We start from the raw sequence: 24697 nt of genomic DNA on the forward strand, positions 1-24697 counted from the left end.
TCTGAATGCATGTGTTTATTCGGCCTCCTTTGTACAGTTCAATTGCTTTGGGGGCATTCTTAACCCCCAACAGAATTTTGATAAATTCGATATTCCCCCTCACATTTTTTTTCAGTGGACATGTAACATTTTTCTTCATAAGGTTCAATTTTTCTGAAGGATAGAGTAACTTATATCAAAGGAATCTTAAAACTATAGTAATTTAATACATACCAACATCTCTTGAGAAAGAGAGAGAAGAGAAAGCCCTTGTTAAACTTCTGTGAAAGATTTTCCTTTGATCTTTTATTTCCTTGAATTCGTTATTGCCATCCCGTGTCTCTCATAGAATTTTATTCCAATACAACATCTTTATATATTTAGTATCTTCTTGATTTTCCTACCATGCTTCTCTGTACCAAATACAGGTATAAACATTGAAGTCTGTTGTTTTTCTTTTGAACCCAAATCTGTATTAAAAATACTTCTTGTGGATTGTGCTATATCTGCATCTACTTGCACATAATTAATCAAAGCATAATAAACAGATAATAATTTAAAGACCCTTTAATGGAAGACATAATGGAAATAAATATGGAATTTGTCCTCCTCCCTCCTCCATGAAATCGTGTACAAGACTACGTCTACTGAAGGATTCAGTTCTTCCCATTGTTCCCGTGATGGGAATCCGAGAGGAGAGCATATTTACACCCCGGGGCACTGTGCCACAGCCAAATGAGTCTTAATTTATCAGAAATGTCTTAATTTATCAAGCAGAAGGGCGAGATTTTTCCATGAAAGGTGAGAACGTGGGACTTACGTGCCACACTTCTATGGCAGGCTGATCCTCTGAGAGGTGACTTTTGAAAGGTAAATACCCTAGGAAAGGTGAAATATGTAAGATCTAGAAGTAGATTTAGTTCAACTGTTTGAATACAGCTTAACGATGGAGTTGCTAAAAAACTTGCAGCCAAGGTTGGTTCCGATGCATCGATCTCTGTGTTTCCTGTCCAACACGCTTCAGCTGGTCCATTCTGCTTATAAACGGATGTTCCCTCGTCGATATTCAACTCCGTTATCACAACTGGGTTTTCAAACACAAGAATGGCTTCTTTTCTTTTCTTCTTTCCCCCGTCTTTTTCTTCCTCCCCCCTAGCTCAGCTCACTGCTCCCTTTACTCGGCCTCTTTTCGGTCCCCTTGAGACCCACAGGGTTCCAGCAGCGCCCCCAGGCCTGCTCGTTTCCAATCCGCCAAATATTCAGTCTCTGAACCCACTTCTTCAGAAGCTTGTCTGGGCTCACCGGAGGAGCTGCAGGGGGAACCGAGGAGGGGGCGGCGGGGCAAAGCCTTGAGGAAACCCTCGCTTGAGAAGAACCTGTCAAAAATCTCAAGAGGTTTTTCTTTGCCTGCAAGGGAGCCAGATTTTCAGAATTCCATTTCCGATTGGATAACGTTTGGATCCATTTTGACAGGGGACAAGAGTTCCTGTGTCTGAAAACAGGATTTTCGTTTTCGGAGTTGGTCTCGGAATAGGGCTTTTGGAAGCCTCTGCACACCAAGGCTCCTGTTGTTCGCGGCTGCTTCTGCGTGCTACCTTCCAGAAATTGCACTGCTAGATGCCGAATAAGAACTTCACTCCACACAGAAGTAACTAGAAGCCACTAAAATATTGCTCACCAAATCCAAATCTTAAATCTCTCCAATTTAACTTCCCTCCAAACGACTATAGTCCCTCCTCCGGCAGGAGGGTGAATGTGACAGAGAAGTTGGAGTGGAAAGGGGCAGGGGAATTCCCGACTGTTTCATGTCCTCTCTTGCTTTTGGACGTCGAGGTTGCATTTCCCCTGGAATTCCTTCTCCTTTTCCCATTTGCCAGTTCCTACTTGTCCTTTGGATCTCAATTGAGACATTACCCACTACCTCTTCCCCGAAGCTTTTGCTGACTCCTCAAGACTGGTTTAGAAACTCCTAGAATACACCCAGGATTCCTGAAGTTATTTCAATCTTATTAATAGTCCTATTTACATGTTATATTATAACTATCTCTTGTATGAATCTTACATTTGCACGCTCAGGGCTCAGTCCTTAAATACCACGTATATGCAAATGTCTTTCCATCTTGGACTGCCCCTTCAAACTCCAAATTCACATATGCAGCTGCCTTCTCGACAAGTATTTTATACTTAACATTGCCAAGGACTGAATTACTAATCTTCCCCCCAAACTTTCTCCTCCCCAATCTTCCCCCATCTCAGTAAACAACTACTCCATCTGTGCAGTTATCTGTGAGTCTTTGCTTTTGCTCAGATCTTACATCTCATCTATCAGCTCCACCTTCAAAATATATCCATAATTCAACCAGTTTTTACTATTTCCTTTGCTGTCATACTAGAAGGCCTTTCAATCTCTCACCTAATTTAAAAATTTTTTTTATTTTATATTAGAGTATAGTTGATTTTTAATGTGTTAGTTTCAGGTATACAGCAAAGTGGTTCAGTTACACATATACATATATCTATTCTTCTTTCAGATTCTTTTCCCACATAGGTTATTACAGAGTATTGAGTAGAGATCCCTGTGCTATACAGCAGGTCCTTGTTGATTATTTATTTTATATATAGTAGCGTGTATATGTTAATCCCAACCTCCTCCCCTCTCCTTTTTTTTCCTTTGACACAATTTTACATTAATTTTTGTTTCCTTTCTACAAAACCATTTTAAAGGCATTTTACTGATTGAGCACCTCAGGTTTTATGTGAAGTTGCTCCTGTTGTAAATAAAGAGGGAGTTCGTTACTCTGGAAATTTGCTTCTGTCTTTTCCTCCAGGCCAGTTCTACCTGGCAACAAGATACAATTTGAGGTGAAGTCCAAACAGTCCTCATTTCACTTAAAAAAGAAAATAATCTTAGCCTGCCCTGTGGCCAGTAGTAGTTGTGACCACAGCTGGCCATTGAGAACATTTCCAGTATGTAGATCCTCAGGCGTTTCTCGGGTCCATCACCTCAACTTTTACAATAGGCCCGTCACTGCTCCCCCTGTTTCTAGTAACCTTGCCCCTTTCCCATCTATTCTAAACACAGAAGTAGTGCAAAATTCCCCAGGGGTTTGAAACTCTCCAAGAGTTTCCCTCCTGTTCAGTAAAGAAACCAAAGTGCTTCTAGTGGCCTGCAAGAGCCCTCCCCTCCTCCCCTCCACCCTCCTCTCTAGTTCCTTGCTCTTCCTCAGACAAGTCAGACATACTCCTGCCTCAATCCTTTGCACAGTCTGCTTCCTCTGCCTGGAAACACCCTTTCCCAAACACGTGCCTACCTCATTTCCTCATATCCTTCAGGTCTGCTCAGATATCACTTTCTCAGTGCAGGCTTACCTGTTCAACATATTTAAAATTACAAGACAATAAAAAGAAAAAAGAAGCCATCCCTATTATCTTTTTGCTATATTTTTTCATTCATACTTATCACCATCTACTGCACTATACATTTTACTTATTCATTGGTCTGCATTTCCCATTACAATGCAAACTCCATGAGGATAGAGTTTTGCCCATTTTGTTCACAGATTTAGTCCCAGTATCTCGAGGAGTACATGTTAAATAGCAGCTACTCATTAACAATTTGTTGAATACATGTTGAATGAATGGTCTACCAGGGTACAATAAATGAGTTTTTCCACAGGTGGATGTACAAGCAAATTTCAAGTGTTTAACCCTGAAAGCGGACAGGAATGGTCTGTTCATAGATAAAGGTTCTGAATTCCATTTATATAGCTCCCTGTTGTGGGTGTGTGTACAAACCTGACTGAGTTGCTAACCGTGGGTCTTCTGTTTAATTATGTGACCCACCGTTGCTAGTCAGTGCTTGTGCAAGGACTTAAAGCTTGACCCTGCTGTTAGGACTAAGCACCTAAGACTTCTAATCCCATCTGGAGAGGTGCAGATGTTCATCTGTGTAATCACTAGCTGTTCCACTTTCCAGACCTTCAACTGTCCAGGAATAAACCCTGACTCCTGAGCTACTGGAGCTAAGGCTGGATGAAGATAATACATGAGGCTTCGAGGGAGTGGGAATCTGTTCTAAAGAGGACACATTTTCCTATAAGACTTCTGAATAGTGCTTTTAAGAATTTGTATTTATTTGGTTGTTTTGTATTTTGAAAAGGTAATATACTCATAGAGTTCAAAAATGTATAAATAGTTATACAGTTAAAAATTTCCTCCCCATCCCTGTTACTCACCTACCTGGTTCCTTCTCTTTTCTCCACCATCCACAGGTTTCTACTATTATTAATTTGTTACTTAACCTTCTGGAGTTTCTTTATGCACTTGCATGTAAATATATAGATTCATATGTTCTGGGTCTTGCTTTTGATACCTCACAATATATTTTGGAAAACTTTACGCATTGGTAACATAGAAAGCTTCCTTGTTTGTCTTTGCTTAGTTTTATACTTTGTTGCAAAACAAACATACAGAGAAGTAAATAAAACCTTATTTCTACAACTTAACAATTAATTACAAATTGAACACCCATTTAACCATTACTCAGGAGCAAAAAAAAAAAAAAAAAAGAGTATTGCTGCACTCCAGAAGCCCTCAGTATGTCCCTTCCACTCACCCTGCCTTCCACACTCTTCTTATCCCCCCAGAAAACCACAATCCTGACTTTTATGGTAATCATTTTTTACATTCTTAATACATTTTACCATCTACACATACATCCCTAAACAATATATCATAATTTTGTGGTTTTTAAATTTATGTAAGTATAATCATACTAAATGTTTCCTTTGTGTCTTCTTTTCACAAAATTATGCTTGTAAGATTCATCCATATTTTTGTGTGTAGCTCTGATCTGTTCATTGTCAATTGTTGAATAGTATTCAACATTATTTATCCAATTTACTGTAAAGGTTCATTCAGGTTGTTTCCAGTTCTTGGCTATACACACAATACTACTATGAACATTCTTATACAGATCTCCTTGTGCACATATTTCCTTTGGGTATATTTCTAGGATAATAGGGTATGTGTATCTTCAACTTACTAGATAGAATCCAACTGTTTTCTAAAGTAGTTGTATCAGTTTAGACAATAGTGGTGATGAAAGTTCTTATTATGTCACATCCTTGACAAATAGTACTTCTTGTCATATTAATTATAGTAATTCTTGTGGAAGATCAGTAGTATTTAATTAGAGGATAACTTGCATTTTCCTAATTTCTAATAAAGTTGGTTGCTGTAGTTTTAAAAATATATATATTTCCACAAATTCTTTGGCACTCCTCTTATCAAAAGGTGGAGTCTGATTGCCTTCTCCTTGACTATGTGCTGGGCTTAGTGACTCGCTTCTAAGAAACAGAATGAAGCCGAAGTGACGCTGTGTTTGACATCTCAAGCTAAATAAAAGACAAACATCTTCTGCCTGGCTCACTCTCTCAAGAAGTCATAGACTTCATAGAGTCATGGACTCATAAAAGTTCTTTATACCATATTTTCATGCTACTCCTGTTTGTTATTTATATTGGAAATATCTTCTCCCATTCTGTGTTTCATTATTTTATAGTTTTTTTTTTTTGGATGAACAGAGTTCTTCATTTCACTTAAATTTATCAAATTTCCCCTTATGTTTAGTGCTGTTGTGTCTTATTCCTTTAGAAACCCTATCCTATCCCAAAGTCCTCAGGGATTTTGAAATATTCTCTTCTAAATGCTTTATACTTTTGCCTTTTACATTTCAGCAAATTAATTAATGCAGCTGAATTAATTTTTATGTATGGTGTATACTTTCCATATAGAGATCTAATTATGCTAGCACAATTTATTGAAAAGTCCTTCCTTTCCTTACTCTTCTACAGGGTCCTATTTATTACATACCAGATGTGCCCTTTTTTTTATGTTCCACTGGTCCATTTGTCTATCCTTGCACCAATACCACTCTGCGTTGATAAGGCTTTAAAGGAAGTTTTCGGGTATGGATGAGAAAGTGTCCCCTTCCTCCTCTTTCTCTTCTTCTTCCTTTTTCTTGACTCTTTTAGCTGTTCTTGGCTCTTTTCATTCCCAAATATTTAGAAAGATCTTATTAAATTCAACAAAATGTTGAGATTTTAATTGGAATTACATTAATCTATTAATCAATTTTAGAAGAGCAAATATTTTTACAATATTGTATCATTTTACAATCCATAAACATAATATGTAACTTCAGTTATCTAGGTCTTATTTAATGCCACTCAATAGAGTTTTATTTTTCCTATGAAGAATTTTACATTGTTTCTTAAATTTATTCCTGTTTATTTGATATTAATTCCATTTTAAGTTCAATGTTAGAATTCATAGAAAAACAATTTATTTTGTATCCAGCAATCTTGCTAAATCTCTTACTGATTTTAATTATTTATGAGGATTTAAAATTTTCTGCATACTGTAGTAATAACTCTAAATAATAAGAATTTTATTTCTTCATTACAATTCTCTCTTTTGTTTGTCTTGCTTTGCAGCACTGGCTAGGACCTACAGTACAGCATTGAGTGGTAGTGGTCTTACTACTCTGAGATAGCTGAGATAGCTTTCACAATTTCACCATAAGTGTGATGCTGCCCTTGGCTTTTTATACATGTTCTTTTTCAAACAAAAGAAGTTCTTCTCTATTTTTAGTTTGCTTAGAAGTATTATTATTGGTGAATGTATGTTGAATTTTACCAAAACATTTTCTGCATCCATTGAGATGATCATATGTGTTTCTCCTTTGATTTTTTAAAATAATGTTAATATTCTTTTTTTTTTTTTTTTTTTTTTTAGCTGTGCAGCTTGTAGGATCCTAGTTCCCCTACTAGGGATCGAACCTGAGCCGCCTGCAATGGAAGTGTGGAGTCCTAACCACTGGACCACCAGGGAATTCCCTTCTTTGATCTTTCAGTGGGATGAATTAATGTCGATTGATTCTATAATCTTCAGCCAACTTTCATTCTTTGGATAAATCCAACTCGGTAGTGCTGTATTATCTTTCACACTTACATGGATAGACAGTGGGTCAATATTTTGTTCAAGAGTTTTGCATCTATGATCATGAATGAGACTGGCTTGGAATTTTCCTTTCTAAATATTGTCCTTGTCAGACTTTTGTATCAAGGCTATGCTAGACACAGAATGAGTTGGGAAGAGCAGACTCTCTTACTCTCTGGAAGCATGGAACAGTTCTTTATTTACTGTTTGGCAGAATCCACTGGTAAATCTATTAGTGTCTAGAGCCTTTTTTGGGGAAGATTTTAAATTATTGATTCAAGTATACCCCAATAAACCTGACTTTAAAAAATGTCCTTCGGCAAGTTACATTTCCAGTCAATTTTGGTTTCAGGGCCATTAGGTACTATTATTTTTGTTCAATAGAAAGGACATCTCCTACTCCTTCTGAGCCTACCATTTTTTGACTGACTAAATAATTTATAATTTATGCCATCATTGAGGTCACAGCATAATAAAATAGTTCACATAAGTTATTATATAATATGTACAATATACTATAATAGCTTACTGTAATAACAATTATGGTATATTGTAGTATATTATATACTCTATATTACAGTATGTTATTATATTATATAATTAATAACATATAATATTATATATGTTATATAATTACAATAGTAAACTTCCCACAAAGTGTCTGGCACATTTATATATCGTCTCATTTAATCCCTAAGGTAACTCTTGACAGGTAACCTTGTCATTATTTTACAGATGAAGGAACTAACTCTGAGAGGTTATATTCTCTGACCAAAAGTTACACAACTGATAGGTTACACAACTGATAGGTTGAGAAATTGGTGCCCTTAACCATTTTCCATACCAATTCCCTCAAATGAGCTATTTCTCAAGAGAATGTGCAGACTGCTCAAATTCTTTTTGGTTTTGCCTATTTCTTACTAAATTTATTCCTAAATATTTTTTGTTTCTATAGCTATTGTGAATAAAATCTCTTTTCCATTACACTTTCAAATTGTTGTTAGTATAGTGTATATGTATTTGTAGTACTATTAACTTTGTTTTGTAACTGCTTACAAAATTGTGTGAACATGTCATGCATTTTTCTGGTGAGAAAGTCTGCGACTTTCATAGGTTCTTAAAAGGATACATAAATTCAGAGAAGCTTAAACACTGCTGCCTTAAGTCCAGGTTTTCCCAAAGCTTGTGTAGCAAGTCCATTACAGCTTATGCTTATGTGTGAACAGTTTTCTTGGACACCAAAACAAACACCAGACTTTGAAAGTCTGGACTACTCTCCAAAACCATGTATTGGATAAGTTCCATAAGTGGATTTTTTTCTGTCCCTAGGTAGTGAATTTAAAATCACAGGATTCTGAGGTAAATCTTCATATTTTCAGGCCATTGTCTCTATAACCACAGGATGAAGTCAGACAACACACCAACGGACTTTTCTAGATGTTCTGAAACTCAAAATTTATTCTCATTCAGATGACCCTTACATATTTAGGTGTGTAAATAACAAATGAAGTTCCCAATTTCATCTTTTCTTGGTAATCTGCCCAAGACATGTTTCTAGTTCCTTTTCATCTGGGAGATGATGGCAACAATACTCAATTTAGTAGAGAAAGTTGAGAAAGTTACATTGCAAGATTAAGTTTGAATAAATTCTAGGAAAACTAGCTTCATTTTATTATTTTTTAAATAAATGTATTTATTTATTTTTGGCTATGTTGGGTCTTCGCTGCTACACGCAGGCTTTCTCTAGTTGTGGCGAGTGGGGGTTACTCTTCATTGTGGTGTGTGGGCTTCTCTTTGCGGTGGCTTCTCTTGTTTCAGAGCACAGGCTCTAGGCGTGCGGGCTTCAGCAGTTGTGGCTCTCAGGGTCTAGAGCACAGGCTCAGTAGTTGTGGCGCACAGGCTTAGTTGCTCTGCGGCATGTGGGAACTTCCCAGACCAGGGATTGAACCTGTGTCCCCTGCATTGGCAGGCATATTCTTAACCACTGCACTACCAGGGAAGTCCTGAAAGCTAGCTTTATATACCAACAGTTCGATTCATTCTTTGCCGGGGTTTTATCCAACATCATATCCTTAAGAAAAGATCCCAATGTTCCTACTGCAATAAATCATGGAATTTATACTATTTTATCTCAATATTCTTCAATATTCATAATATGTTGCATTTTGGAGAAAAAATACAAGGGTAATATATAGCATATATGGCATGTGGTCTATATCTTCATTGAATCACACTTGATGTAGAGTAAATAAGTCACAATTTAAGAACCACATCTACAGAAGCCTGCATTAGTAATAAAAACAATAAATGTGGACCTTAAATATAAATTAATCAGGCCTTCCAAATTCTCAGGTGAGTAAACCAAAGTTTAAAGAGGTAAAGCAACTTAACCTCAAAATAACAAATAGACCTAGTTAGTAATAGAGCTGAGATTAGAATCCAGGACTTCCAAAACCCAGACATGTGCTCTTTCCACTAAACTATGTGGTCACTCTAGGTAGTTGACAGGTTTTTTGTTTGCTCGCTTGTTTGTTTTGTTTTTGGCTGTGTTGGGTCTTCGTTGCTGTGCTTGGGCTTTCTCTAGTTGCGGTGAGTGGGGGTTACTATTTGCTGTGGTGCATGGGCTTCTCATTGCAGTGGCTTATCTTGCTGTGGAGCACAGGCTCTAGGTGTGCGGGCTTCAGTAGTTGTGGCACATGGGCTCAGTAGTTGTGGCTCACAAGCTCTAGAGCACAGGCTCAGTAGTTGTGGCGCATAGGCTTAGCTGCTCCATGGCATGCGGGATCTTCCTGGACCAGGGATCGAACCTGTGTCCCCTGCATTGGCGGGCGGATTCTTAACCACTGCACCACCAGGGAAGTCCTGAAGTTGACAGTTTTCAGGATCCTCTTTCTGTTTCCCTGGGGAAGGTCTCCATACTAGCCAAGTTCCCAAGGCATTCAGATGATTTCTCTCCAGTGTGAAGCTTTTCATGTTGAACAAAAGAAGAGTTTTGTCTAAAGGTTTTCCTACACTCAGTATGTATATTTGCCTTCTCTCCACTATGAATTTTCTGGTGTTTTGTAAGATATGTGCTCTGGCTAAAGGCTTTCCCACATTCATTACATTTGTAGTTTTTCTTTAGTATGAGTGTTCTGATGTTTTTTAAGGTTTGTCTTCTGGCTGAAGGCTTTGCCACATTTATTGCATTCATAAGGTTTCACTCCAGTATGAATGATCTGATGTTGAATAAGGCCTGAACAGTAACTAACGGCTTTTCCACATTCGTTGCATTTATAAGATTTTTCAATGGTATGAGTTTTCTGGTGATTTGTGAGGTTTGTACTCTGACTGAAGGCTTTTCCACAGTCATTGCATTTAAAGGGCTTCTCTCCAGTATGAATTCTCTTGTGCTGAATAAGGGCTGAACAGAAACTGAAAGCTTTCCCACAATCGTTACACTCATAGCGCTTCTCTCCAGTGTGGGTTCTCTGATGCTGAATATGCCCTGAGCGGTCACTAAAAGCTTTCCCACATTCATCACATTTGTAAGGCTTTTCTCCAGTATGAACCCTCAGTGTTGTGTAAGGAATGAACTCTGGGTAAAAGTTTTCCCACATTCATTACATTTATATGGTTTCTCTCCTCTATGACTTCTCTGATGTTGAGTAAGGTATGTACTTCTGCTGAAGGCTTTCCCACATTCCTTACATTCATATGGTTTCTCTCCAGTGTGAGTTCTTTGATGTTGAATAAGAGCTGAGTAGTTACCAAAGGTTTTCCCACATTCATTACACTCATAAGGTTTCTCTCCAGTGTGAGTCCTTTGATGCTGAATAAGGGCTGAACAATCACTAAAGGCATTCCCACATTCATTGCATTTGTATGGTTTCTCTCCACTATGCATTCTCTGATGTTGAATGAGGTCTGAACAGTAACTGAAAGCTTTCCCACAGTCATTACATTCAAAAAGTTTCTCTCCAGTATGGACAATATGATGTTGAGTAAGAGCTGAGTGATCACTGAAGGCTTTCCCACATTTGTTACATTCATAGGGCTTTTCTCCTATATGAATTCTTTGATGTTGAGTAAGATGTGCACTCTGACTAAAGGTTTTACCACATTCGTTGCACTCATAAGATTTCTCTCCAGTATGAATTCTTTGTTGTAGAGTAAGATGTGTGCTCCGGCTAAAAGCCTTTCCACATTCAAGACATTTATATGGTTTCTCACTAGTATGAATTCTTTGATGCTGAGTAAGTTATGTACTATGACTGAATGTCTTGCCACATTCAGTACACTCGTAAGGTCTTTCCCCACTATGAATTCTCTGATGTTGAATAAGGACTGAGTAATAACTGAAGGTCTTCCCACATTCATTGCATTTGTAGGGCTTTTCTCCAGTATGAGTCTTCTCATGGTTTGTTAAATGGGAACTCTGGTTAAATCTCTTTTCACATTCATTACATTTATAAGGTCGTTCTCCAGTATGACCTGTTTGATGTTGAATGAGAGTAGTGTGGTCTATGAAGGTTTTCCCACATTCACTATATTTATAAGGTTTCTTTACAACACATTTACTTTGTATAATTAAATCTGAGTTTTGTTTGAACATTTTTCCATGTGTACCACATTCATGGCAATGCTCTTCTATAGTATCACTCTGCTCTGAAACAAGTATTGATTTTTCACTGAAACTTTCCCCAAATTCATTAGATTCTATATCACTTTCTTTGGAAGAAATGTTCATGAAGGTGACTAAATCTTTTCCCAGATATTTCTTCTCGTTTAAGTGCTGATTCCAGATTTCCAGGTTTCTCCCAATATAAAATTTCTCTTTGTAATTTCTTCCATCTTTATTCCTTGGGATGAACCTTCTTTGAGAATGTCCTGCTGCCCTATTGTTGATTTCTTGGCTCTAGGTTTAGACTTCCCATCTATAAGACATAAAAATACAAATTTACTATGAGTCTGATGCTAGGAGAAAAAAAGCTGCTATATTGGAAACAACATAATGAAACTGAAAATACTGAGAACATTCCATATTGGGAATATAAATATGGTGTGCTAAACTAAGGAAGGATGAGATGGAAAAGCTAGTGGTGTGAAAGGGTCTAATTCAAGAATAATGTAATCAAACAGAATAAAGCAAATGGCCTGTCAGGTGAGAAGCATGATTGGGGAAAAGGCTAAATTACAGAACTTAGAAAAATATGAAGATGAGCATGGATTAAGAAAGGAAAACTGTTATCAAAGAGAGATGGTCTTTTAGGGAGTCTCCTGTGAGAAAACTATTTAAGCAACATTTAAACTATTATCTTAAAGGCTATTAAGAGGTATTTAAATGTATTTCAAATAAACTTTCCTATTAGATTCGGATTTTTGACGTGCATAAAGCACTGCTTTTACCTAATCTCTCTTTTTCGAAAAACTGCTAATGTTATTGCTTTACCTTTGAGGTAAGAAGAGCAGAAACTAGGTCTAAAGGGAAAAAGAAAGACTAAAACGGGGGAAATTTATTCTTTTGAGGTGGAAAGTAATTCTTACGGCTTTCCAATGACAAACCTACATTGTTTTTATTCTCAGTCAAGGATAGAAAGGCAAGAAACATTAAGCCCAGAGGACAAAAGAGGGATTATATGTCAGCATATCTAGTAGTCCTTCATTATGGGTTCATACTTGAGAGTGAGTACTAATATGTTGATTGAAAGTTAAGTGTTTGTGTGTAAGGACATGATGAATAATTGGTTTCACTGCAGGATTACTGGGCAGGGACCTGGCTGTTTTGTTAGAGTATCCCCAAATGTTGGCACCTATAGTGTTTTATTTTGGGCTGATCAGTTTCCCCATAATGAAATACTTCAACCTTCTACTTGGAAAATGTGTTACCAACCAAACTTGGGTCCACCTGCCCGTGCGCAGTAAAGTCAATTTACTGACATCGGGTTGTGGTGAAGGGAAAGTGCAGCGTTTATTGCAGGGCGGCCAAGCAAGGAGTCCAGGTAGCTAGAGCTCAAAAGGCCTGAACTCCCAGATGTCTTGGCTTTCAGGGAAGGTTTTTAAAGGCAAGGTGAGGGAGAGGGGTTTGTGGGGTGTGTGATCAGCTTGTGGACATTCTTCTGATTGGTTGGTGGTGAGGTAATCGGGAGTCAACATCATCAACCTTCTGGTTCCAAATGGACTGGGTCTATGTGCTTGTGGGCAGCATACAATTAACTTCTTCCACCTGGGACGGGGTAGGGTTCAGTATCTTCAAACCAGCTCAAAGGACATGGCTCAGAATATTATCTATAGCCCTTAAGGATGAACTAAATGTCCTTGACTTTTTTAATGGCTAAACTATTATTATTTTGTCCTGCTTGACTGTTTTCCTTCCTTTCTGCATTTCTCACTTCTTTGATTAAATTTACTTTCTGGAACTTGGAGGAGGCCTAGGAAGCTGAAGTTTTTCTACAAACAAGAGGTAGGCAAAGGACATGGGGTGGGGGCAGGTCTGTTTGGGGAAGTCCCCATAGGGTCCTGCTCCGTTACAAGGGGGTGGGATGTAGAAGCTTGATGGCCCATGTTCTGAGTCAAGTGAGTCAAGTGAGTCAAGTGAAAGGAAGAATTTGTGGAGGGAGGGCTTCCCTTTTCAGTATGTAGATTTTCACTTAAACATCTGTTTTCAGCGTGACCCCTAGATCCGGGCATATAAAAAGCAAGCATTAAACATGAGGAATTAATGATTTTATTAACTGTATTCCTAACTTCAACATTATTTCTTCCTTGTAACTAGTTTATTATTGCTTCTCCTGTCCAAAAAGTCCTTCTTTTTTTGTTTTGCCCATCTAATTCTTGACCATACTTTAGAGCCCCACTTATTACAGTAGTTTCATGACATTCCTAACTCTCCAGTTTTCCTGATCTCCCACAGTATTTACTGTACTATTTTAACTTCTAATTTATTTTTTAACATCTTTATTGGAGTATAATTGCTTTACAATGGTGTGTTAGTTGCTGCTGTATAACAAAGTGAATCAGCTATACATATACATATATCCCCATATCTCCTCCCTCTTGCATCTCCCTCCCATCCTCCCTTAACTTCTAACTTTAGTGCTTAAATGCAGCGCCTTATATTGTTTATCTATTATCTCACGTGTGCATATGTTCTCTCTTGAGTTACTGTTTCACGTTTTGGAAGAAAGGAAACTGATTACTTTTTTGGTTGTACAGCTAATATTTATTAAGTTTATGCCAAGCTGACTCACAATATTAACATTGTTAATTCTCCTAAAAAAACTATGAAGTGAATAATAGAATCTCTATTTTAATGGAGGTTCAGAGTACTGAGTCACTTGCTCCAAGTTACACATAAGCCACAACTCCAGAATCCAAGCTCTTTATCTCTACTGCCCTAGGAAGCAGCCTTGTGTAATAGAAATGATATAGACTAAAGACTCAAAATCCTTAGTTTTAATCCCAGCTTTCTACAGACTACTTGTGTGATATCAGGTGAAGCCCTCTCATCTGGACCCTTTCTAATCCTTAATACCACTAATACTGTGACCTTTCAAATACAAAAAATTCTGACCAAACACTTAAATTTCTTTCATACCTTTGAGATAAAGGTCCTTAATGATTTGACCCACTTACCAATCCAGCATCATCATTTGTCACTCCCACATGCCTTATATTCTAACCATACTGTTTTTACTTCCTAGTGTTCATCACATTTATGTCTCCCTGCACATACTGATCTTTTAATCTAGAACTTTCCTCCCACCACCTACTCTTTGCTAAGCTAATTGCTAATCCTGTTCATTCTTCAGGATTCAATTCTAACATTACCTTATCTATATTCTCGGCTCCTTATCTATATTCTCATAGCCTCTATAATAATAAAACAATTATTCTTAAAAATAATAATAGCTAACATTTAATGAGTGCTTATCATGCTTAAAACCATCACTGTTCTAAATACATGTATTTAATCACTTATTCCTCATTAGAACTCCATGAGATAGAAGCTATTTTTATCCCCAATTTATGAATGATTAAATGGGGCATAAAACTTATTACAATTAATTTTACCTTTTTCTCATTACTTTTTAAAACATACTACTAGAGGGACTTCCCTGGTTGTCCAGTGGTTAAGACTCTCTGCTTCCAATGCAGGGGGTGCAGGTTCAATCCCTGGTCAGAAAACTAAGATCTCATATGCCGTGTGGCGCATCAAAAACAAAAACAAAAAACCTACTAGAAAAATTTAAATTATATATGTGGCTTGTATTATATTTCTATTGATCAGTGCTGGTTTAGAGAGATTAGACATTTGCTCAAGGCTACAGAGCTAGTTAGTGGCACAGCCAGGACCCAACCCAGTCAGCTGGGTGAGACAGTCTACCTTCTTCACGACTGGTCCCCATGTTGTGTCAGCATATTCTCCATCACAGAACTCATCAGTCTTTTTTACTAGACTTTGAGCTTCTGGAGATCATAAACTAAAGTCTTTAACCTTTGAATCGTCAATTCCTAACACAGTATCTGACATATAGAATATGCATGAGGAACGTTTGGTGGTTTTTTTAATGAGAATGCCACAATGATAGCAGTTTTTAAAAATTAGTCTGTCCACTTTTTTTTTTTTAAACTAAGCCCTAGAAACTACTTAAAGCAAAAGTTGAGATAAAGCCACCATCCTAATACTTGGAAGAATAATATTTGATAGTGAGTATCTCCTTTTAAAATAATTACAGGCATAAATGCTAAGAGGGATATTCAACCTGTAAACTGAAACAAATTTCAGTTTATAGTTCAGTTCCTTCAGTTTCCTTCAGAAACCATGAAGGAACCCATGGAGTAGATGGAAATTTAGGTGAGTCAGAGCTTTACACTGTCACGCACAGCATGAAAAGATGGTTTCATAAAGGACAGTGAACTCAATCAATTTTATCTGAGAAGATAAAGGAGGGCTAGGAAAAGATAATCAGATTCTTTCTGAAAGAAAAGGAGAAATGCCCTTCATAAGCATATTTGCAACACAGCGGTGAAAGATAAACACAAATTATAGTCAAGAAGTGATTGTGTGATCATTAAAAGAGCAACATTAACAACCACTTTTAACATTAATTGACTTGCTTCAAAAATTACTTGCATTTTAAAGGAAATTTTATATCAAGATTATGAATATTACAAATAATTCAACTAAATATATAACTATTAGCATAAACAATGTTCTTTTGTGTATTATCCTGTGGAACTCTGTAAGTACCTGCCATGAGGATTGCTATAAAAGAAAGGATGCACAGTAGATGGAAGTACATAAATAAAGAGGCTAAGACTAAAATGAGGATGAGATTCAGATAACTGAACTTGAAAATCTGCAACATTTTTAGGGTTTTCTTGGTTGCCTAATATACATGATTAACTTCATAATTTTTACTGGACTTTATAGTAGAAAATGTATTTTCCATTTGTAGAGGTACAAAATCAACTTTAATGAATTATCCAGACATTCCTCATCTTTATTTTTTGCTTGTTTGATTTTGTCCAGTAGTATGAAAGGCATATGATCATTGCATGCTTGTCAATATATCTTACATTTTTAATAATTTTATATATTATAGATATATAGATATATATGTATTTTCCCCTGCACTGGGCAGCTTGCGGGATCTCAGTTCCCTGACCAGGGATTGAACTTGGGGAATGGCAATGAAAGCCTAGAATCCTAACCACTAGGCCACCAGGGAACCCCTCCTCCCCCCACCTAAAGTCTATTTTGAAATTAACTTGCAGCTTAACTTCCTTTTTATTCATATCTGTCCAATCTTTTATTTGAAACTTCTTTATTACTTTCATCCAAAAATCAAAACACAACTAAATAAAAAGCCCATATTTTAGGGACAATAACAAGTCCTACAACTCAGGCTTATCACAAGGATTAGATAAATTAATATGTAACAAATATGTAAATACATTAATATGTAAAGCACTTAGAATGCTTAGAAAGTAGGTATGTGAGGCTAGTTTCAATTAATGTCATCCATTACATCAACAGACTAAATAAGAGAAATTATATGATCACATCAATAGATGCAGAAAAAGCACTTGAAAAAAATCCAACAACATTCATGATAAAAACTCTCAGTAAACTAGGAACGGAGGGGAACCTTCTCAACTTGATAAGACTATTTTTTAAAAATCTTCAGCTAACACCATACTTAATAGTGAGAGGCTTGAAGCTTTTCCACTATGATGAGTTACAAGGCCAGGATGTCCACTCTCACCTCTCTTTTTCAAAAATGTACTAGAAGTCTTTGTTAATGCGATAAGACAAGAAAAGGAAATAACGGTATACAGACTGGAAAAGAAGAAATAAAACTGTCTTCATTCACAGATAACATGATCATCTTTGTAAAAAATCCAAAAGAATCAACAAAAACTCTTAGAACTCAAGAGATTATAGCAGGATTGCAAGATACAAAGTTCATACACAAAAGCCAATTGCTTTCCTATATACAAACAATGAGCAAGTGGAGTTTGAAATTAAAAACACAATACCATTTATATTAGCATTGAAAAGAATAAAATACTTAGGTATAAATCTAACAAAATATATATAAGACCTGTATGAGGAAAACTACAAAATTTTGGTGAATGAAATCAAAGAAAGAAATAAATGGAGAGATATACCATAATCATGGATAAGAAGACTCAGTATTGTCAAGATGTCAGTTCTTTTCAACTTGATTTATAGATTCAGTGCAATCCTAATCAAAATCCCAACTTATATTATGAATATAAACAAACTGATTCTGAAGCTTATATGGAAAGGGACAAGACCCAGAATAGCCAACACAATATTGAAAGTGAAGAACTAAGTTGGAGGATTGACAATACCCAACTTCAAGACTTACTATAGAACTACAGTAATCAAGATAGCATGGTAAAATAATTGGTAAAAGAATAGACAAATAGATCGATGGAACAGAATAAAGAGCCCAGAAATAGACCCACATAAATATAGTCAACTGATCTTTGACAAAGGAGCAAATGCAACACAGTGGAGCAGAGATGAATTCTCAACAAATAGCACTGGCACAACTGGATAGCCACATGAAAAAAAAAAATTAACCTAGACACAGACTTTACATCCTTCACAAAAACTCAGAATGGATCATAGACACAAATGTAAAATACAAAACTATAAAACTCTTATGAGGTAACATCGGAGAAAATCTAGATAACATTGGGTATGATGATGCCTTTTTAGATACAAAATGATCCATGAAAGAAATAATTATTAAGCTGGACTTCATTAAAATTAAAAACGTCTGCTCTGCAAAAGACAATATCAAGAGAATTAGAAGACAAGCCACAGACTAGAAGAAAATATTTGCAAAAGACACATCTAATAAAAGATTGTTATCCAAAATATACAAAGAACTCAGAACTCAGCAATAAGAAAACAACTCTGTTAAAAAAATGGACCCAAGATTTTAACAGACACCTCCCCGAAGATACACGAATGGCAAATAAGCATATGAAAAAAGTTCCACCATGATATGTCATCAGGGAAATGCAAATTAAAACAAATAGATAACACTACACATCTACCAGAATGGCCAAAATCTGGAACACTTACAAAAACAAATTCTGGGGAAGATGTGGAGTAATAGAAACTCCATTCACTGCTGGTGGGAATGCAAAACGTATAGCCACTTTGGAAGACAGTTTGACAGTTTCTTACAAAACTAAACATACTCTTACCGTATGATCCAGCAATTGTGTTCCTTGATATTTACTCAAATGAATTGAAAACTTATATTCACACACAAAAAAAGGGGCAGCATAGACAGATAGATACATACATACATATATAGATAAAGATACATATACAAGCTCAGGTAGTGAAAAATGCTATCAAAAGAGTAAGGTAAGGGGATAAGGAATAAAGAGGATCTTTATTGTAGATAGGATGGCCAAGGAAAATTTTTATGGGAGGAAACATTTGATCAGACCTGAGTAAAAAGAGGGAGTGAGCCATGAAGATATCTGAGGACAGACCCAGAGAACAGCAAGTACAAGATCTCTACGTCAGAATCCTGAGGTGGGAATAACTTCAGGATGTTATGGGAAGAATGGGAGGCCAGTGTACCTGGAGAGAGTAGTAAGCTAGGAGAGTGTAAGAAATGAGGAATGGATCATTATGTGGTGTAAAATACAGCCAGCCCCCGGGATCTGAGGTTGGTTTAATCCATGTGTGCAGAACCCACAGTTACCGATGGCCAACTGTACTGAACAATTTTACAGAAGAGACTTGAGCATACCAAGATTTTGGTATACACGGGGGTCCTGGAACCAATCCCTTGTGGATACCGAGGGACGACTGGAATGCCATCTCCCTTATTCTTCAAGGATATGGGAGAACTTGCTTGTTAAATTCTTACAGTATAGGACTTACTGGCTTTATTATCATAGGCAGTGTTATTTAATGGAAAAAAACACTCAGCTGGGGATAAAGGACCCTGGATTCTAATATCTGAGTAAAATGCTGTAAAAGTATTAAGCAAGTCAATTTGAGTCTTAGTTTCTTCAGTAACAAAATAATAGGGTTAACAGTATCTGCTCCCCTTGTTTTACAGAATTTTGTAGGGATTAAGCAAGATTAAAAAATTTTAAAGGCCCACTAAATTTGAACATTTGAAGGGAGAGGTTTGGAACACTGCTTCTCAAAATGTGGTCCCTAGACCAGCAGTCTGGAAATCACTTTGGAACTTGCCAGAAATGCAAATTCTTAAGTCCCACCCCAGACCAACTGAATAAAAACTGGCAACAGTCTTAGTAATCTGTGTTTTAACAAATCCTCTAGGTGATTCTGATGCACACTCAAGTTTGAGAAGCACTGGTTTAGAAGAAGGTGAAACTGTTGAGCCAGTCCCCAAATTACCAAGCAATGAGAATTTCCTCTTGGAGGTTCAGAACGTTGCTGCTTGCAGCTGCCATGAGCTAGTAAATATACTGAATATTTCACATAATTCAGGATCTCAATGAGCAGGAACTGGTCCTTATAATGACTGGAGGAAAGGGCCCCTACTAGGATTTAATGTGTAAGAGCCAGGATGTTAGATGCCCTTCAGCATAGAATAGTCCCATACAATTTTCAAATGTCCTGCAGGACATTCACATGGGTGTAAATCTGTTGACAATTAGCAGAGCCTAGAACCTAACTCTTTTTTACACACGACTACAGAGTTTTGTGTTTGTTTTTCCAGTGCTAATATACAATGATTTTTGTATAAAGGTAACTACAGTCTAAATCAAGGTACTTTTTCTGAATTTTACTAACATTTGGATATTTTATCAGCCTGAGATGCAGTGTGTTCCTTTTTTATTTCTCCTCTATTTTAGAGTTGTAGCATTATATAGCTTTTAAAAGTATGTAGGTTAATTTTACTATTTAATAAACTTTATTTTAGGATAGAAATGAAAGCATTACAAAATATTTTTTATAAAAAGGGACTGTTCAGTCTGAAAGAGTTGAGAGCCACTGACATATATTGCATCATTTAACCTCACAACACCCTGATGAAGGTACTCATCAAAGTTAAGTAACTTGTGCAAAGTCACCACACAGTCAATAAGTCTCAAAGCTAGGATTCAAATTCAGACTTGTTTGCCTTCAAACACCAGGCTTAATGAAAACTATTTTCACACAAAAACCTGTACATGAACACTTAGGGCAGCATCATTCATAATTACCAAAAACTGGAAAAATTCAAATGTCCATCAACAGGTGAATGGATTATAAAAAAAACAAAAATCTGTGGTATATCTATTCAGTGGAATATTACTGAGCAACAATAAGGAACTGACATACACAAGGTGGATGAACCTCAAAGGCATTGTGCTGAATGACGGAAGCCAGTCTCAAAATGTTACGTAATGTATGATTCCATTCAAGACATTCTGGAAAAGGTAAAACTACAGAGATGGTGAATAATCAGTGACTTCCAGGGGTTAATGGTGGAGGAAGAGTGTGAAAATAAGCGAGAGCACAAGGAGGGGTTTGGAGTGAAACTGCTCCTGATTGTGGTGGTGGTTACAGGAACCTATATTTATGTTAGAACCGTGCGCCCCTCTCAGAACGATTTTACTGTATGATAATTACAAAACTAACTAAACCAGGCCATTTTCTCTGTGCCATGATGGATAAAAGACTGGCGTGGAAAAATGGGGTCACTTGAGGCAACACAAGGAGTGATTTTATTTTGGTCGAGGCTTCAAGCATCCCCTCTCATACAGACCCCACCACAAAGGCCCGGAAGTTTTCTTCCCACCTTCTCACACAAAGCTCCTGCCCCTGTGTTCTCCTCTCACCCATCAAGGTGAGGAAAAGGAAAGCTATCTTTCCTCAAATCCAGTCTCCAGATCACTCTCACACTCGATCTCATCGATTTCTTACCTCTCTTTTAATGCAAAGTCGTCGCCTCCACCTTGCAGTGCTCTGGCTGCTGTGACATCACGAAGGCTCTGTTCTCTGTATTATCGTTGGTTCTGTTTCCTTAGTGACCCTGGGCCTCCACCAGACGAGTCCCTGGTCCGGGCTAGGGGGCTTTCTCTTATCCAGTTTGAGGCTCTTAGAGAATTCGCCTCTGCCCCTCCCTCTAGCGCACCTACCTATTTCTGACATCTGGAGGCCAGGCAGGGCCTAGTATTTTATCACCAGCGCCCGCCAGCTGCTGTCACTCTCTGGATGGTCCCCTTAGCGCCAGGCTCCAATGCCCAGAATCCGTCGCAACCCCGGGGCTCCTGAAACCCCGATCTTGCACGGCCCACGAGCTGGCTCGAGTTTCCGCGGAGACACACCACAAGTCCGATGGCCTAGAGGGAGCGTCCTGGTTTCCCCCGGGGCCCTTCAAGGGTTAGCGACAGCCACAGGTAAAAAGGTGAACCTCTGCCCCCAATTCTTCTGAAAGAGCAAGGCCTACCCCCAGCGAAGCTTCAGACTCTGCGAGGCTTGACCCACTTGTCCCGAGCTAGGGGAACCCCGGACAGCTCGCAGCGGGGAGCACTGACAGTGTTCCCCGGTCCCAGAACTACGCTTGCGCGCCTCTAGCCGTCCCTTGAACCCGTTCTCCCTCCAAGGAATACATTTCCCAGCAAGTCTGCGGCTGCTCTGTTTCAGGGGCAGGGGCGTGGCTAGATGCGACCCCTGTGATCCTAAATGGGCAGAACTAGGCGTGGCCACTGGAGAGCATCGCTGGCCTGGAGTTTTCCCAGTATGGTCCTGATTTATGTGACACCTCCACGATGACTGGGATTTACGTGAATAATTTGCATGAAACAAAGTTCTTCCAAATCACAGCATTCACTGTTCTCTAGTAAGCAAAGGACAAAGGCAGATTCCTATTATCTTTTTACGACTTACATTAAACCACTAATTAAAAATTATAGTGTCATAGGAAAAGCAGCCTCCTTTATTTTATAATAACAATAGCCAGTGATTATTAAGCACATACTGTGTGCCAGGCACTCTTACACTTTATATGTATTATCTCATCTGAAAAAGCAAAAATCAGCCCTGCCATTAACCAGACTCAGATGACATTGATAAAGCCTGCTGCAAAGTTAATAGCAAACAATCTTTCCCCCAAATCATACTGCAGCTGTAGTGTCATAATGATCCTCTTTAAATACTGCTTTCTTACCAACGACATCCCCATCTTTGTCTTGCTACTCCCACTTTAAAAAAAAAAATACTGAGAAATGTTGTTTGCTAAAATCACAGACTGTTAAACTATTTGACATCCTATCAGGAAAAATGAACGTCTCACTCTTGCCTGGAAGATCAGAGCCCTCTTTGAAAGAAAAACAATCTCTATTTCCAAACCAGGTACAGAGCTTCAGATACAGCATTTTCAGACACAACATATCACATTTACCATAACTTTGAGATTTCTAAAGAGAGAAGACCCGGAGTCCATTTTTTTAATCCAAACCTGCCTTGCAATGAGCCTATTAAAATGCTACAATAACCCTGGTTCATCCTTTGTGAGATGCTCCATGGTTCTGCTGGTGACCTTGTGGTAGCAAGTGAATAAATATAATTTTGTTGGACTATATGTTTATCTCTGGTAGTCCTTATCAGATGTGTTTTAACACATTTTACTTCAAAACATAAGCTCAGAGACTGGCACACTGTAATCAAATAATTAATGATTTATGTAATCTGTTTCCTCATTTTACAGATTACAGATGAGGAAACAGATTCAGAGAGGCTAAGTAACTCACCCAAGGTCACCCATATGGTTTGGCTACAAGAACTCATATTCTTAATTGCTGTGTTTTGTGCCCAACTACTTTCCAAATGCAAAGAAACAGCCCCAAGATGTTACTTGCTTAACGTTTCACAAATAGCAAATGGAAAAACTACGATTAGAGTCCTTATCTAATCCCAGTCCAGTTCTTTTCCTACTCTACGTCACTGTACTTTCTGGATATGTATGTTTGTGCGTACAATCTAGCTCATCTGCCTGATTTTGTATAGACTTCTGTATACTATTTATCCATGACAATATCTCTGAGATCCAATACCTTCATATTTAAAATGGAAAATAAATTAGGTGCCATCCCTTGGTAAGTTATGGCCTTGATGTTTTTTGTTGTTCATTCTAGCAGTGATGAATGTTAAGGGGCCTCGCACTGAGAAGCATATCGGTTATTGTGAGAAATCAGTAATGCACAGAAAAGCACAGTGCCTGGTGCTGAATAAGTGTTGTGTCTGCATCACTTAAAATGTCTTCAGTTCCTTCCTAAATGGACAAGCCTGAGAAAACCACCATCAGTGGATTTAGGGGATTGGCTCTCTACGTTTCTAGATTCTTATATCTAAACAAGTCTCTCATATCTTTTGATTAAGAATGGACAGAATTTGAGATCCTCACAAGCTATGGCGTTCTCCCGCAGTACATTTTGAAGATTGTTCTTTAGTGGTTCCTAAGGTGGTTGTGAAGATTAAACGAGTTAGTAATGTAATGTTGCTGAGAACACAGCCTGGCAAATGACACAAGGAGCATCTCAAGGAAATTGGGAACAGTTAAGAGAGAGTCAAATGGAACTCATAATTAAGTATCTAGGACCCCAATAAAAACTGCCATGGACATTCAAATAAAGCAAAATAAGAAAAATACAAGCAATCCTATCAGGGAAAATTAAAAACTAGAAAATCATTGTCAAAATAAAATAGGCATGATTAAATTTTATGATATTCAATGATGCAGCAAGAGATGGAAATATGTATATACATATATGTGTGCATGTGACGTGTGTGTAGAGAGAAAAAGAAATGGATGCTGCTGAACTTGAATCTGGATCCTGTAGATTTGCAAATTTAAATAAAGACCCAGTTTTACAAACTTTTTAAGAATGTTACAGATCTTAAAGAAAAAATATATTATCAACAGGAATTATTGAATGGGCTATTAAAATTTTTTCAAGTATTTGTTGATGTATAATTTTTAAGTATACAGGTAAATGACTTGACAAATGTATACACTTGAGTAATCACCACCCCCATCTCTCTCTACAGAAAGTTTCCTAGTGCCCCTTTGCAGTCAGTATCCCTGCATATAACATTTTAACAATTTCCCATTAAATATATGAAATCAGAATTTTTTAAATTAAAAATACAGTTGAATCATAGATTCTATAATGAAAATTTTATATAGTACTTTATTTGAAGTTATGTCTC

The 24697-nt window shown here is 37.4% G+C and overlaps 1 protein-coding gene across 1 annotated transcript; it reads right to left on the reverse strand.

The window, feature by feature from the left end:
* Window positions 1-9859: 9859 nt before the first annotated feature.
* Window positions 9860-11710, reverse strand: LOC118903520 (zinc finger protein 883-like). The gene is given in 3 exon segments (XM_036868674.1): window positions 9860-10094; window positions 10096-10537; window positions 10540-11710. Coding segments are annotated over 3 exon segments (1848 nt in total).
* Between the last annotated feature and the right edge of the window lie 12987 nt (window positions 11711-24697).

The sequence above is a fragment of the Balaenoptera musculus genome, chromosome 11, assembly GCF_009873245.2.
Source record: "Balaenoptera musculus isolate JJ_BM4_2016_0621 chromosome 11, mBalMus1.pri.v3, whole genome shotgun sequence".
Taxonomy (NCBI): Eukaryota; Metazoa; Chordata; class Mammalia; order Artiodactyla; family Balaenopteridae; genus Balaenoptera; species Balaenoptera musculus.